This window comes from Gymnodraco acuticeps, unplaced genomic scaffold (assembly GCF_902827175.1).
Source record: "Gymnodraco acuticeps unplaced genomic scaffold, fGymAcu1.1, whole genome shotgun sequence".
Taxonomy (NCBI): domain Eukaryota; kingdom Metazoa; phylum Chordata; class Actinopteri; order Perciformes; family Bathydraconidae; genus Gymnodraco; species Gymnodraco acuticeps.
This window is the reverse complement of record NW_022989785.1, coordinates 232,172-246,843: the sequence shown is the minus strand read 5'-3', so window position 1 is coordinate 246,843 and position 14,672 is coordinate 232,172. Positions and strand designations below refer to the sequence as shown.

General features: G+C 41.0%; 1 protein-coding gene across 1 annotated transcript; it reads left to right on the top strand.

Annotated features, from left to right (window-relative positions):
* The first annotated feature begins 1,125 nt into the window (after positions 1–1,125).
* Positions 1,126–13,143, top strand: LOC117549535 (serine/threonine-protein phosphatase 4 catalytic subunit B). Its single transcript, XM_034221535.1, has 9 exons — positions 1,126–1,294; positions 1,872–2,138; positions 2,940–2,991; positions 3,085–3,135; positions 9,292–9,393; positions 9,514–9,687; positions 10,168–10,294; positions 10,826–11,015; positions 12,420–13,143. The coding sequence occupies exons 2-9, from the start codon at positions 2,029–2,031 to the stop codon at positions 12,547–12,549; spliced, it is 936 nt and encodes a 311-aa protein (XP_034077426.1). The 5' UTR covers positions 1,126–1,294; positions 1,872–2,028; the 3' UTR covers positions 12,550–13,143.
* The last annotated feature ends 1,529 nt before the right edge of the window (positions 13,144–14,672 follow it).

The following is a 14,672-nucleotide window of genomic DNA, read 5'->3' as shown; positions in this document are numbered from 1 at the left end:
TAAAGTATTCTGATTTATGCATACGCAGATCATCTGTTTTTAAATCAATTGAATGTACAAATCTGCTTGCTGCCACCTTTTAATTATTATATTGAATGATTTCATTCCTAGCTATTTTGCTCATTTGCACTGCAATTAGCGACGGTTACGTCTAGACCATTGTCCCAATAACTCTATCTTCAATAACTCTATCTTTAAACATTAATCAAATGTCAGATAATAATGAAAATGCTCATCACAATTCACTTAATGTGACTTCTTCGAATTGCTCTGTTGGACCAAAATCGATGACTGTATTATAATTGCTGATCCTTTTCTGTCAAATCATCTTTTCAGCTCAAGTTTACCTGTAATTAAAGTGACAGTTGAGCCTCATTTTTTATCAACAATGTGTTTTTGTGTTCATTTCTTTTATCGTTCTACATGAATCATTAAACCTTTAGCTCTGATTCAGTTCCAAACTTGACTGACTTTTTTTCATATATCCTCAGGTATAGTAACAAACCACTACTGACACCATGTGGTTAAATGTGGCCCCAAATGATCACAGTTGTGCAACAACGGAAAAGATTCAAAGATCTCCTTTCGATGTGTTTCTTTCCATATAAAAATACTGAGCTTGAATAATCATATGTCTGGTATTGTTTTTCTACACAACAGGTCAGATTTATTTTCAATTCTAAACATTGCATCCGTGCCTGCTCTCTTTTACTATTGATGGATTCTCAATCTAAGGTTATGCTTCAGGTTTTCACATCACAGTAGGATATACAGTTTATGTATATTTATTTCACGAAACAAATCATAAAGTCAGCCAGAGGATGGAAAGATGTCAACACTCATTAAAGCTGTGAGCTGTGAATCAGGGTTATTCATCCAAATGGTGATGAACTCTTAAGTTAAAACATTTGTATTGTAATGTTCTTTTCTGAAACCACTGCATGTTTTTTGACCAGTTGCAACTTTCTGTAAATACATTCTCCAACTTAACATATTTTAAATTTGAGAGAAACATTGTCAGAAGTTTGTACAATGAGTAAAACATGTTAAATGTACTCAACCATAAACCTATAAATAGTCAAACCACTGAAGCTGTATATGTTATCAAACCCAGGCGCGCTCCCGATACCGGAAGTCATAGTCAAGTTGTGCGTGTTCATGAGCACGGGAGCAAGAGTGGACCCGGCAAACACGTTAGCTACCGTGGGAAGAAGAGAACCAGCCGGTGGATCAATCCACGGAATGAAACAAATATATGTTTGTTTGTCACTGTTCAGCTATCATACACTTCACGGTAATCACTCTAACGCATGTTTCGTGTTACATCGTCGTGTGAATGCTTCTGATATGTGTTGCTAACGTTGGCTACCCTGTGTTGCTAGCCTTAGCTGTTCTGTTCACAAAGTTAGCCAAGCAGCGCTAACAGTGTTGACGCCGCCTGGTGCCTCGACAGGCAGCAAGCTAACATACAGCTAAGCTAAACACGCTTCTTATTTAATTAGCACATAAAGTATTGGCGGTTGTTCGCTACCGCTCGGTAGACATTTTTGTTAACCGTCAGGACGAATTCCTAAACAAAATGGTTGGCAGAGATATCAAACAATCAGTTGTTCGCTGACGTAGTTAGCTGTGATCTAAGCTAGCGAGCTAATGGTTAGCTTACCATTTAGCTACGCCCTTAGGCCTCACATTCCTGTACGAATAAAGTCGGGTTTCTCAGGTTTATTGTAACTGGTATTATTCATATTTGTTTAGTTGGTTATCTTGCATTCAAAACGTGAATCTTATCCATGTTACTCAAATGTGGCTGCCTTGCTTTGCCTATATTCAGATTGATTGTTTAACTGCTTGGCCGTTTGTTCCCGTTACAGTTCTCATTCGGAGCGTCTCGATAAGAAGAGGCTGACCAAGTGTTGAAGCCCTGTGTGTTTCCGAAGAGGGAGTGTGTAGTTCCTGTCCCATTAGAGTCCCGGGCCGGTGTGTGTCAGAAGAACCAGAGTGTGTGTCTCTGTGTGAGCAGCTCTCCCTATGTGTGTCACTATGGGGGACATCAGTGACCTGGACCGACAGATAGAGCAGCTCAGACGCTGTGAACTCATCAAAGAAAATGAAGTGAAGGCTCTGTGTGCCAAAGCCAGGTAATGGTCAACTTCACACAACACACACATGGGAGAAGACTATATATAGAGTATTATAAGAGCTAATGTCTCCTGTGAGATACCACCATTCAACACACAAAGTAAATTAAATTAACAAACGCTGGTCTCCTTACAGCCTACTACATATTATTCGAATATAGTATTTACCTCATGCATCTAAATTACAACTTGTCTGTTTGGTGGAGGCATACATGTTGAATAATATACTGATATTAGAAAAGTATCACAATACCCTTGTTAACACAGTGCAAACCTCAATTTGATCAGGATCAGTCCTTAAAGACTGACAGATCGCTTCCAATCACTGCATGGATAGAACTTAAATGAGCTCAGTGCATTCTGCTATAAACGGCGACTCATCAAAAGAGTTCACAGTGCTACTCAAGCAAGGATAAACGCTGTTATGAGCAGCAGTGTGACATGTGAAGGATAGATGTGAACAAAGAGCTGATCTTTATTTCAATACTTTACTCCAGCCATGCTTGTATATTAAAACTTATAAATACACTTTGGTACAATTTATAAATGGTCTCGTGGCTTATTTCATGCCCTGCATTGACATTGTTATCACACTTTCGTTTTTTAAATTAGAATGTAATAAGAAACCACTAGGCAAATCTATTTATTTGAACTAGAATTTATGTTGCACAAAGCTTGTTTCCGTAGGTTAGCTAGGGTTAATAGTAACAGGATTTCCCCCTCATTACATTGCTTTGGCCTTATAAGTATAAGTGATGATGTAAAGTTGACCAATCTGGCTTTGTGTGTATTTATTTTCAGAGAGATTCTGGTTGAGGAAAGCAATGTCCAGAGAGTAGACTCCCCCGTCACAGTAAGTCACATTGAATTACTGCTCTTTGTAGCTTATATTTATCATTAAAAAAAAGAAGTATTACATGTGCTAATAATGTGTTCTCTCTCATAGGTGTGTGGTGATATACATGGTCAGTTCTATGACTTAAAGGAGCTGTTTAGAGTAAGTTTCTGTTTCCTTTTACTTCACTGTGTTTTATTTTTTATAACTCGTTCGCTCAAGCCAGCCGTGCCCCATCTAGTTAGGTGCGCGTTCACATGAAAGGGGTGGTATCTGGAGCATTCGACCAATCACAAACATGGAGAAGCGTACTCACAGCGCAGCGTCATACTTCCTGAATGAAAAGTGAACTTTAATACTAGACATATGAAGAAGTTAAACTTTAAACATCCATGACTTAAACACTTTATCCAGGATGGTAAATGGTAAATGGACTGTACTTATATAGCGCTTTATCCAGTCTTTACGACCCCTCAAAGCGCTTTACATACTACATGTCATTCACCCATTCACACCCATTCATACAGAGCAGTACCACTTGCTCTAGGACCTAACATTCACACACATTCACACACCGTTGGCCATGCCATCGGGAGCAACTCAGGGTTAAGTATCTTGCCCAAGGATACATTACCTCCCATCTTCAGAGCAATCTGACTATTATAACATTAGCGTTAAGAAAGCTTACTTAAATATCTGCCACAACACAAGTAACCGGATCAAAGTAACATTACGTAGCCTACAGTCAGCGGCACTGTGAGTGCAGACGTCAATGTGTCCCATTATCATTAATATTAGGGCTGCACGATATTGAAAAAAACTGACATCGCGATTTTTTTCCCCGCCTGCGGTATATATTGCGTTTTTTTTAACCTGTTAAGCCCCAAAGTCCCGGCGGGTACTTTACTTTTTTTTTTCACGACACTGTCTCAGGGGATCTTAATATTTAAGAACCTATTAATGTTTTATACCAGATTAACGGAAATAATCTCAGCTAACTGACGATACAAACCATTTTTACCAAAACAAAACAAGTCTCATAAGAAGCATCTAAATGACCCCTGAGCGAAAAATGATAACGCACTTTTGCACAGAACTCAAGATAAAAGTACCCTTATCACTTATCGTAGCTGCACTTACAAGATATCCGATTAAAGCTGAGGTTCCACAGATTATTTAGGTATATAGTATCATCACTGAGTGATCCGAACTCGGACAGGGGAAGCAAACACAGACATCACAACACGTACCTTTACGTAGCTTCTAGGGGAGATGTATCACCGTAGCTGTCAATCTGATCAAAAGACGTGTTGTTCAATGGCATTAAAACGCGGCTGAATCGGTTAATCCATAGGTTTTTAACGTTTCTGTATAAAAAAAGTATTTCATTTATAATCCATAATTCCATTTTTATGTAAAAATCGCAGAGCAAAAGTTAGCTGCTAATGGTAGCCACCAGAGTGGCTGCTGCTTCCGGTCTTGGCGGCAGTCCAGCGCAGTCTAACACACACACACACATTACCAAATAAGGAGTGAGAGTGACGCGTAGCCAAAACCGGAAGCTGCATACACTCTGGTGGATACCATTAGCAGCTAACTGTTGTGCTCCGATTTTTACATAAAAATGGAATTATGGATTATAAACAATTGCTTCAAAGCCACAGATACATTATCAACCTATGGATCAACCGATTCAGCCGCGTATTTTCTCGTTTTAATGCCATTGTACACGTCTTTTGATAAGATTGACAGCTACGGTGAGACGATCTCCCGTAAAAGCTCCGTAAAAGGTATGTGTTGTGATGTCTGTGTTTGCTTCCCCTGTTGCGAGATTGGATCGCTTAGATGCTATACTTAAATAATCTGTGGAGTCTCAGCTTTAATCGGATATATTGTATGTGCAGTTTAGATAAGTAATAAGGGTATCTTTATTTTGAATTCTGTGCTAAAGTGCGTTAGCATTTTTAAAAAAAAAGGAATAAAACCGTACGTCCCTGCGGTGTGAATATCGCGGTTATCGCCATGACACGGTATATCGTTCAGCCCTAATTCATATCACATCATAATGTATCATATCTCCTTATCTGAGTCAGCTGAGCCGTATCTGGCCGTGCAACACTCAGTGTCACATACTGTATGCAGAAGTATTATTTTAAGCAACACATTAAGTTGACGAAACACTCGAGTCAAATGTAATTAAAGTCAGATCGTGTCTTAGACGGGGCAGTGATATAATAAACCTGTTAATGTACGCATTCAAACACTTTTTCTTTTACCAGCTGTATTCACCTTGCAGGTGCCGCTATGTGGCTTTGATCCTGGATAAAGTGTTTAAGTCATGCATGTTTAAAGTTTAACTTCTTCATATGTCTAATATTATAGTTGACTTTTCATTCAGGAAGTATGACGCTGCGCTGTCAGTGCGCTTGTCCATGTTTGTGATTGGTCAAATGTTGCTAACTCCGCCCCTTTCATGTGAACGCGCTCTCAGCCGGACAGAGAAACCCTGGCTTGAGTTACTGAGTTGATAACCAGCGTCGTAGGACCGCTTAGCGAGAGCTTGTTTGTTTTGGATTAGATAAGCTGGCTAACTCAAACATATCCAGGGTCTGTTGAACTGGATTCGTAGTACAGGCCTCTGATGTCAGTCTACGTGAGATTTTTTCTCTTGTATCATCATGGCTTATAAAAAGTATATCATATGCCAATTTAACTTTTAAATCCTTTATATCAGCTCACAAAAAGCAACTAAAATATGATTTTAACAACGTTTTACTGCAGACATTGAGATGTCTTAAACTGGATAGGAATTTTTATGAATTAGAGCGCCCAGATCTAACATGATTGTGACATGCACTTGTTGAATGGAGCTTGTTTTTCTTTATCATCAACCAGATTGGAGGTATTATTTAGTAAGATTCTTAGTATCCCACTTTTTAACTTGTTAGGGCCCGAGCACGAGAGTGCTAGGACCCAACGGCGTCCTAGCACGAAGTGCAAGGATACCTATTGTTATTCGTGGAATTATTAGGGCCCGAGCACGAGAGTGCTAGGACCCAACGGCGTCCTAGCACGAAGTGCAAGGATACCTATTGTTATTGGTGGAATTATTATTAGGGCCCGAGCACGAAGTGCAAGGATACCTATTGTTATTGGTGGAATTCTTATTATTAGGGCCCGAGCACGAAGCGCTAGGACCCAACGGCGTCCTAGCACGAAGTGCAAGGATACCTATTGTTATTGGTGGAATTCTTATTATTATTTTTCATCTGCTGGCGTCTCCTGTTTTTGAGGCCTTTAGGATGCTGACAAAGTTGTATAATTTTGCACGGACGCCAGAACTGGTGAAAAATACAATATTCTGGAGTCGATGGGTTAAATATTCCAACCTGCTCACTAGCGCCACCTATCAAAATCCCATTTCGGACAAAATTAACAAAGTCGCACCGTAACTCAGAATGACCTGAAATTTTGCACACATATCCGGGAGTACCTGCTCTACAAATAAGTCCATGGGAACCCTAAGCTCCGCCTACATTTTTTTTTTTAATTGGCTAATTTACATAAACAGTTCAATATTCACTTAAATTTCAATTTTCAGTTTTTCAACACCAAACTTCGTATATAGCATCGGTGGAGGGTCAGATACATTACCCTAGGAGATGAGCATGTTCAAACGATAAATATTTCCGCCATTAATTAAAACGTACTCGCAAAAAGGCGGGGCTTATAAAGAAATGCTCATAACTCATCAACAATGTATCCATTCACCACAGATTTTGGTGGAAAGGTTCAATCTGTCTTGGGAAATAGGCACACCAAATAATTTTCATTTAAGACTATAGGGGGCGCCAAAAACACCACCAATTTATAACTCAAGAGCGGATGTACGAATTATTTTTTTTTTTTTTTACACATACTCTCGGGGTGACTACGAACTCAGATTTAAAGTGTCGCAACAAATTCAGAATGTGGGCGTGGCCTATACATTTTTTTTAAATTGCGGTAGCATAAAATGAGCTTCGGACGCAAAACTTGGGACACACGTCAAAGCCCACGACCTTTTCGAGAATGTAAAAAAAAACGTACATTTTCAAAAAACTGCTCACTAGCGCCCCCTATTGTGTGGTAGTCGCATATAGTTTCTCAGAACTTCACGAAATTTGGCACAGACATTCCTCATGCAATTGCGGACATATTTGTATATACATTCCATTAGCCCCGCCCCCCAAAAAGTCGGCCATTTTGAAAAATGTGCGTTTTTTTATGCATTTTAAGCACATTCGTGCCAACTCCTCCTAGGGGAATGATCGTAAAAATTCCAATCCAGGACACGTTCAGCCCCTATCCAATATAATACTTAATTGAGAAGAAAATTGTTGATAGCTCAATCGTGGAGGTCGTAAGCTAACAGCGAATACACCATTTTTGACGATTTACATGTCGCAAATTACTCCAAACTACTCGGATATAGTTAATCCGATATTCACGAAACGCTGTATACATATTGCTATTATGATTGCACACATATTTCAAATTGCCTTCCATTAGCCCCGCCCCCCAGAAAGTCGGCCATTTTAAAAAATGTGCGGTTTTCAGGCCATTTTACGCACGTTCTTGCCAACTCCTCCTAGGGGAATGATCGGAAAAATTCCAATGCAGGACACGTTCAGCCCCTATCCAATATAATACTTAATTGCGGAGCACATTTTTGAAAAATCACTCGTGGAGGTTGTAAGCTAACAGCGAATACACCATTTTTGACGATTTACATGCCGCAAATTACTCCAAATGACTCCAAACTACTCGCGTATACTTTTTCCAATATTCACGAGACACTGTATACATATTGCTATTATGATTGCACACATATTTCAAATTGCCTTCCATTAGCCCCGCCCACCAGAAAGTCGGCCATTTTGAAAAATGGCCGTTTTTCATGCATTTTAAGGACATTTCTGCAAACTCCTCATAGGGGAATGATCGGAACAATTCCAATCCAGGACAAGTTCAGCCCCTATCCAATATGATGCTAAATTGAGAAGAACATTTTTGATAGCTCAATCATGGAGGTCGTAAGCTAACAGCGAATACACCATTTTTTACGATTTACATGTCACAAATGACTCCAAATGACTCGCGTATAGTTTTTCCAATATTCACGAAACGCTGTATACATATTGCTATTATAATTGCACACATATTTCGAATTGCCTTCCATTAGCCCCGCCCCCCAGAAAGTCAGCCATTTAGAAACATGTGCGTTTTTCATGCATTTTAAGGACATTTCTGCAAACTCCTCATAGGGGAATGATCGGAAAAATTCCAATCCAGGACAACTTCAGCGCATATCCAATGTCATGCTACATTGAGAAGTAATAGTCCTTCGCTCAAACGGGGAGCTCGTAGGCTAACGGAGAATGTACCTTTTTTGACCAATTATATGTCAGATAAGCTACTGAGACCTGCCTGTCTGCCTGGCACATCAACTCTCACACACACACACACACACACACACACACACCTACTGTTAGTCCAACAACACCCTTTGCTGGCGGCATATTCATTACAACAGACACCTATACACTCGCTAACCCTAACCCTAATGTTTATTTTTAGATATCTCCTAAAGCCTACAAATAAAGTGTGACATGTAGGCCTGTTACATTTGTTATTGAGCGATATATATTATACACACTGTTCTGCTTTCTGCACTGACCTCAGCAGCTGTTCTCACTGTAACATCACCTAACATCCAGGGGACATGTGATTAGTGAGTAAACAAACGGTAAATGGCAGAAAGTCTGATGCACATTTGATCATCTCAAATAACTTATAATCACAACGGGAACAGTTTGCAGAGCTGTGCTTTGTTGACAGAAGTCCAGCCATGCGTCACGCCTCTTTTAAACATCACTGTTGGCTGAAATCGTCTCAGGAGAATACTTCAGTGTACCCTCGGTTATAGCTCCTCCAGAGACACTCCTCTCTCCTCTAAATCAGTGTATCCTCGGTTACGGCTCCTCCAGACAGCCTCCTCGATAATCGATCCTCGACGAGCCTTTAGAGACATTTGTTTTCCTTCGAGACGGCGCGCCGAAATCCGTTTCCGGGTCGCTGCCGGAGGACCTGGGAGTCTGGGACGCGAAAATTATAGAAATGAGAAACGGCTCATTTCCCAGGACTCGCGCGCGTCCGCTTGACCCCGGGACGACCTGCCGCCCTCTCCGACAGGCGCACGGACGCGAGGGCCCGCTCATCACTGCGCGCACAAGTGCGACCGCAGTTTTAATTGTTTTTGTTTTCTCCACTTGACAGGTTGGTGGCGACGTCCCCGAGACAAATTATCTTTTCATGGGAGACTTTGTGGACAGAGGCTTCTACAGTGTTGAGACTTTCCTCCTTCTGCTAGCTCTTAAGGTACATGGGACCGTTTTCTCTTTTTGTTTTAGCGATCTTAGTGTTCCCTTTACCTGTACATCACAGCAGTTGGGTTATTTAGTTCCCCCTTTGTCTCATTGCTGCTGCTTTGTTCCTCAGGTGCGTTACCCAGACAGGATAACCTTGATTCGGGGGAACCACGAGTCCCGTCAGATCACCCAGGTGTACGGCTTCTATGATGAGTGCCTCCGCAAGTACGGCTCCGTCACCGTCTGGAGATACTGCACCGAGATATTCGACTACCTGTCCCTCTCCGCTATCATCGATGGCAAGGTGAGATACCATGTGACACATTTCCTTTCAAACTGACAACAATGACATTACTGTTTGTGTGGATGTATCTCTACTCTGATAGTCTAGGTGCCAGCTCATAGTCCTTTTGTGCACCCGGAAATGTTGAGTACAACGTTTTGCACTAATGAGCATATGCAGACAATCATTAAAAGAAAATCCCTGGCCGATTTGGACAATTGAGTGTTTTTCAGGTTATTGAGGATGCCGATTCCATTTCTGACATTTTCAGGATCAAAAATGGCAATTTAATCCTGAAACTGGCCATATTTGTACCTCCGGGCTAGCTGATTTTGATGAATTTTGGTCAATTTGAAAGTTTTAGGGGATTATTGATCCTGAAAATGTTCTATGTGCTTATGATGCATACGGTCGGTGCCATCATAAAACGTTGGGGTTCTCAACATTTCCGGGTTAACACCACTGGCATGATGATCTATGATCTCCTCTCTCTCCTGTCAGATCTTCTGTGTGCACGGGGGCTTGTCTCCCTCCATCCAGACACTTGACCAGATCCGCACCATTGACAGAAAACAGGAAGTTCCCCACGACGGGCCAATGTGTGATCTGCTGTGGTCGGACCCTGAAGGTATGCAGGCCCCCCATGCGCCCTGTTAACACACATCTTGGTGAACGTTCAAAGAAACTATCTAATCCTGAAGAGCACAGTTAGTATTTGGATATACAGCAATATAAGGGAGTTAGCATCACAGGTCAACATGGCTGGATGTCACCACTAAACTAGACAGACTAGACTGGTGTAATGACGTTTAGTTGTCTCATTTGGACACTTGTTTTGGAAGCTTCAGACATTCACCAGTGGGGTGTTTACTGAACATGAACGTCTCTTCAGTCTGGGTCTCTTGTGTACGTAGCAATATAAAAAGTTTGCCTTAAGTGAAGCTAATGCAGTAGCACTAAATCTGGTTGGGCTTCTAGATGGGGTATGTACCTGCAGGATTCTTGCTTCCAGTTAGTTTCTTCATTGTAGAATGCACTTATTTTAAGTAGCTTTGGATAGAGGCGTCGGCTAAATGAAATGTAACGTAACCAAAAATGCAAAAAGAAAAACGTTGTTGTCTTAACCCTGTTGCCTGACCTCTGATCTCCCGTCCCTCAGACACCACAGGGTGGGGGGTGAGTCCCAGAGGTGCCGGCTATTTGTTTGGCAGCGACGTGGTGGCCCAGTTCAACGCAGCCAACGACATCCACATGATCTGTCGAGCGCACCAGCTGGTGATGGAGGGCTACAAGTGGCACTTCAACGAGACGGTGCTCACCGTGTGGTCAGCACCCAACTACTGCTACAGGTAGGAAGTAAAACTTTATACTAACGTCTGAGTCTAGTTTCAGGTTTGTGATAAGTTTCACAAATGATCTGACTCCCTTTGATAAAATGAACTGCATTTATGAAGTGCCTTTGAGTCTACCAACTCAAACAACAAACTCACACACTGATCACAGAGGCTAAGCAAGGTGAATGTCCACTCATCTTGATTACCATTGTCTTTAGTTAAACACTAGCTTTTATCTTATGTGCCTTATTCTGGGATGTTTTGCCTTCACACGAACACAGTAACAGCTGGGCAGTGACAGTGTGTCACTACTGAAACATAATGTTAAGATGAGCTGTTTCAAATGGTTTTCTTGTAGAGGTTTTAGCTGAGAAGTGAGCAACATATGCCTCGTGTAATCAGACATATAAGCTGTTTGTCTCTCCTGTCTCACATTGCTATCAACAGTTAAAGTCAGTCAAATAAGCTACATACCATTTTCTACAAAAGAGCCTCACTATATGGAACCAGTCCTTTGGCAGGATACCAAACCCTGAATTGCTCCTAAAGTATGAATGTGTGAATGCTGATTTGTTTATGTAAAAGAGATTTAAGTGGTTGCAAAGACTGAAAAAGCACTTTATAAATGCAGAGCATTTAGCATAAAGAGTGGAACATTTGTCATGGTCAGTTTAATGGGAGGCATGAAGAAATGTGGGAGATGAGTGATCTTCAGATATGGTTAAATATTTAAACATTCAATATACACGAGACCTATTTCACATCACATTAAGTGTTAAAATAGCAGCTCGTAAAACAATCAATGAGTATGTGAAGGTTCTAACCCGGGGACGTTAAACTCATTTTACTTCAGGGGCCACATACATATACATACTTGATCTCAATGAGCCGGACCAGTCAAATCATAGCATAATAACGTATAAATAATGACGACTTCAAATTATTCCATTTGTTTAGTGCCAAAAGTGCATTCTGAAAATGTAAAAATTGAATGAACTATCCTTTTAGAAAACATTACGAAAAACCTGACATTTCTTCATAAAAAAACAAGTTAAACAATGTTGTGACTCAGTTTATCATTTACACATGTGATAACAACTTGCAGATCAGTGTTCCACAAACACATTTAAACACATGTATCTGAAACTGAACAATAGTGTCTTTCATTTAAGATCAAAACAACTTCTTCAAGGTTCTTGACATTATTTTAAATTATATTCCACATCCGTGTAGTAATCCTGACTCGCCACCATACAAACTAAAGTGGGAACTATTCAGGAAGAAGGTTAATCTAACCCCCTGCCTAAATACATAAAAGTTGTGAAAATTGCAATAAGTCTTCTGTCATTTTTACACGATGCAAAGTCATCCGTATATTTGATACCCCTGTTCTAACCGGTCCTGTCTCTTGACAATCAGATGTGGCAACGTGGCGGCCATCTTGGAGCTGGACGAGCATCTACAGCGGGAGTTCATCATATTCGAAGCGGCGCCACAAGAGACCAGAGGCATCCCCTCCAAGAAGCCAGTAGCCGACTACTTCCTGTGAGGGGCTAGAGCAGACAGCAGCGATGAGTGGAGGTCTCCACTGCCACCTCCCAGCCTCCACCCTCCAACATGTCCGCCTGAACTCAAGCCTGCCCGCGGCTGACAGCAGTCCCTGTGAGGCGGACAGACTGCTGTCACTTCATCGTTTTCTCCCCCCTCCGCCTCCTTCCATCTCTCTATTTCTCTGTAGATACTCCACCTAAACTCACCACCACTTGTGGTATTTTTCCACGACGAACATTGTCTTTTAGTTTTAGAAGTTTTATTTTAAATGCAGATGAAGGAAGTTCAACAATTTAAGGAACTCCTTCAATGCATACGTTCTCTTTACTTTAGATTTTTTTTTTGTATAATTGTCGCTTCAGGTGTAAGCTGACCCTCGGCTCACTTTCTTCTCGCTCTTTGTTTCTGTTTCAGCCGTCATGTGCGTCACTATTTAACAGAGCCACTGTCACAGATGATCTGCAGAAATTAAATTAGTGACCAGCAGGGGTCACTGTCACCATTATTTTCTCTTAATTCCTTTTAATCTACAAATCTCTCTAGGTCTGTCAATTTTGATATTGTGAGAATAAAGTTTTTGTATCAATGCTGACTTCTGTAAAGTTGTGGTTTAATGCTTCATTTTGAAAGGGTCAGTTCACCCAAAAAGCTCTGAAGATAAAACTAGCACCACACAACACAAGAACACTGCTAACTAAATCCAAAGTAATGCCATATTAGGAGAAAGCATTTATTTCTGTGCTGATATTGATCTAAGTATTTGCCTGTTTGATGAGACTGTCCCCTAATGAGTCCAACGTATAGTGAGGTTTACTAAATGTAGCAGTCAAAAATGATGATTCATTTTCACTAGACTCACTTGGACATCATATGACAATCTTTCTCATGGAGATATGGAAAAAGCATTGTATCCCACTACAGTGCTTTTGTCTTTAGTGAAACAATTTGTGGAAAAGAGGATATTCCTGTGTGTGTGTGTGTGTGTGTGTGTGTGTGTGTGTGTGTGTGTGTGTGTGTGTGTGTGTGTGTGTGTGTGTGTGTGTGTGTGTGTGTGTGTGTGTGTGTGGGTGTGTGTGTGTGTGTGTGTGTGTGTGTGTGTGTGTGTGTGTGTGTGTGTGGTGTGTGTGTGTGTGTGTGTGTGTGTGTGTGTGTGTGTGTGTGTGGTGTGTGTGTGTGTGTGTGTGTGTGTGTGTGTGTGTGTGTGTGTGTGTGTGTGTGTGTGTGTGTGTGTGTGTGTGTGTGTGTGTGTGTGTGTGTGTGTGTGTGTGTGTGTGTGTGTGTGTGTGGTGTGTGTGAATTACAGTCACAACAAATATGTGAACCAGTTGGAGACACACGCCATTAGGCGCTTTCACACCAAGTACTTTTCCCAGGAATAGTTACCGGAACTATCTACTAAATCGCGTTCACACGGGAATAAGTCCCTAAGGGGGGATTAGGCAAATGAAGCCGCTGACTTCACTTCTTCTGCTTTGTGTTTACTGGCAGGCCACAAACAACTTCACGGCGTATACTGCCACCCGGAGTCCGGGATTTTGGGTGGCAGTAAATCGCCAGAAGCGCCGACTCCTCATCATTCCATGATCCACGTTTTATTTTGTGTTGCCATAAATTAGTCTCTCTCCTTTGGTGCGCTGGGCTAATGCTAATAATGCGAGGAAATAAAATGGCAGCTTCACAAAAACTTTTTGCAATTCGCCCAGCCGATCTGAAATTGGAACCTTTTTCTCTCCAGGAAAGTGCCTGCTATCTAGCAGGGACCGAAAAGGTTCCCGGAAAAAAGAAAAAAAAATGTGGTGTGAACGCAACATCCCAGGAACTATCGGAATTATTTCTGGGAAAAGTACTCCGGTGTGAAAGCGCCTCATGTGCCTAAGCTAATGACACAAACGGTATACTTTATTACTATATTTACTATACTATTTTCAACCTATATATTTTAAGTAAACGTTGCAGTTCTAATTGGTAAAAAATACTGTTACAATAAAAATCATGCATTCAAAATTGTATCAAAATAAATCTTTATACTACCAAAACTAAAATGACTTGTTAAACACAATGGCCCATCTCACAATCAATTATATTAAATTAACAGATTATGATAATTTATGTATTAATGCA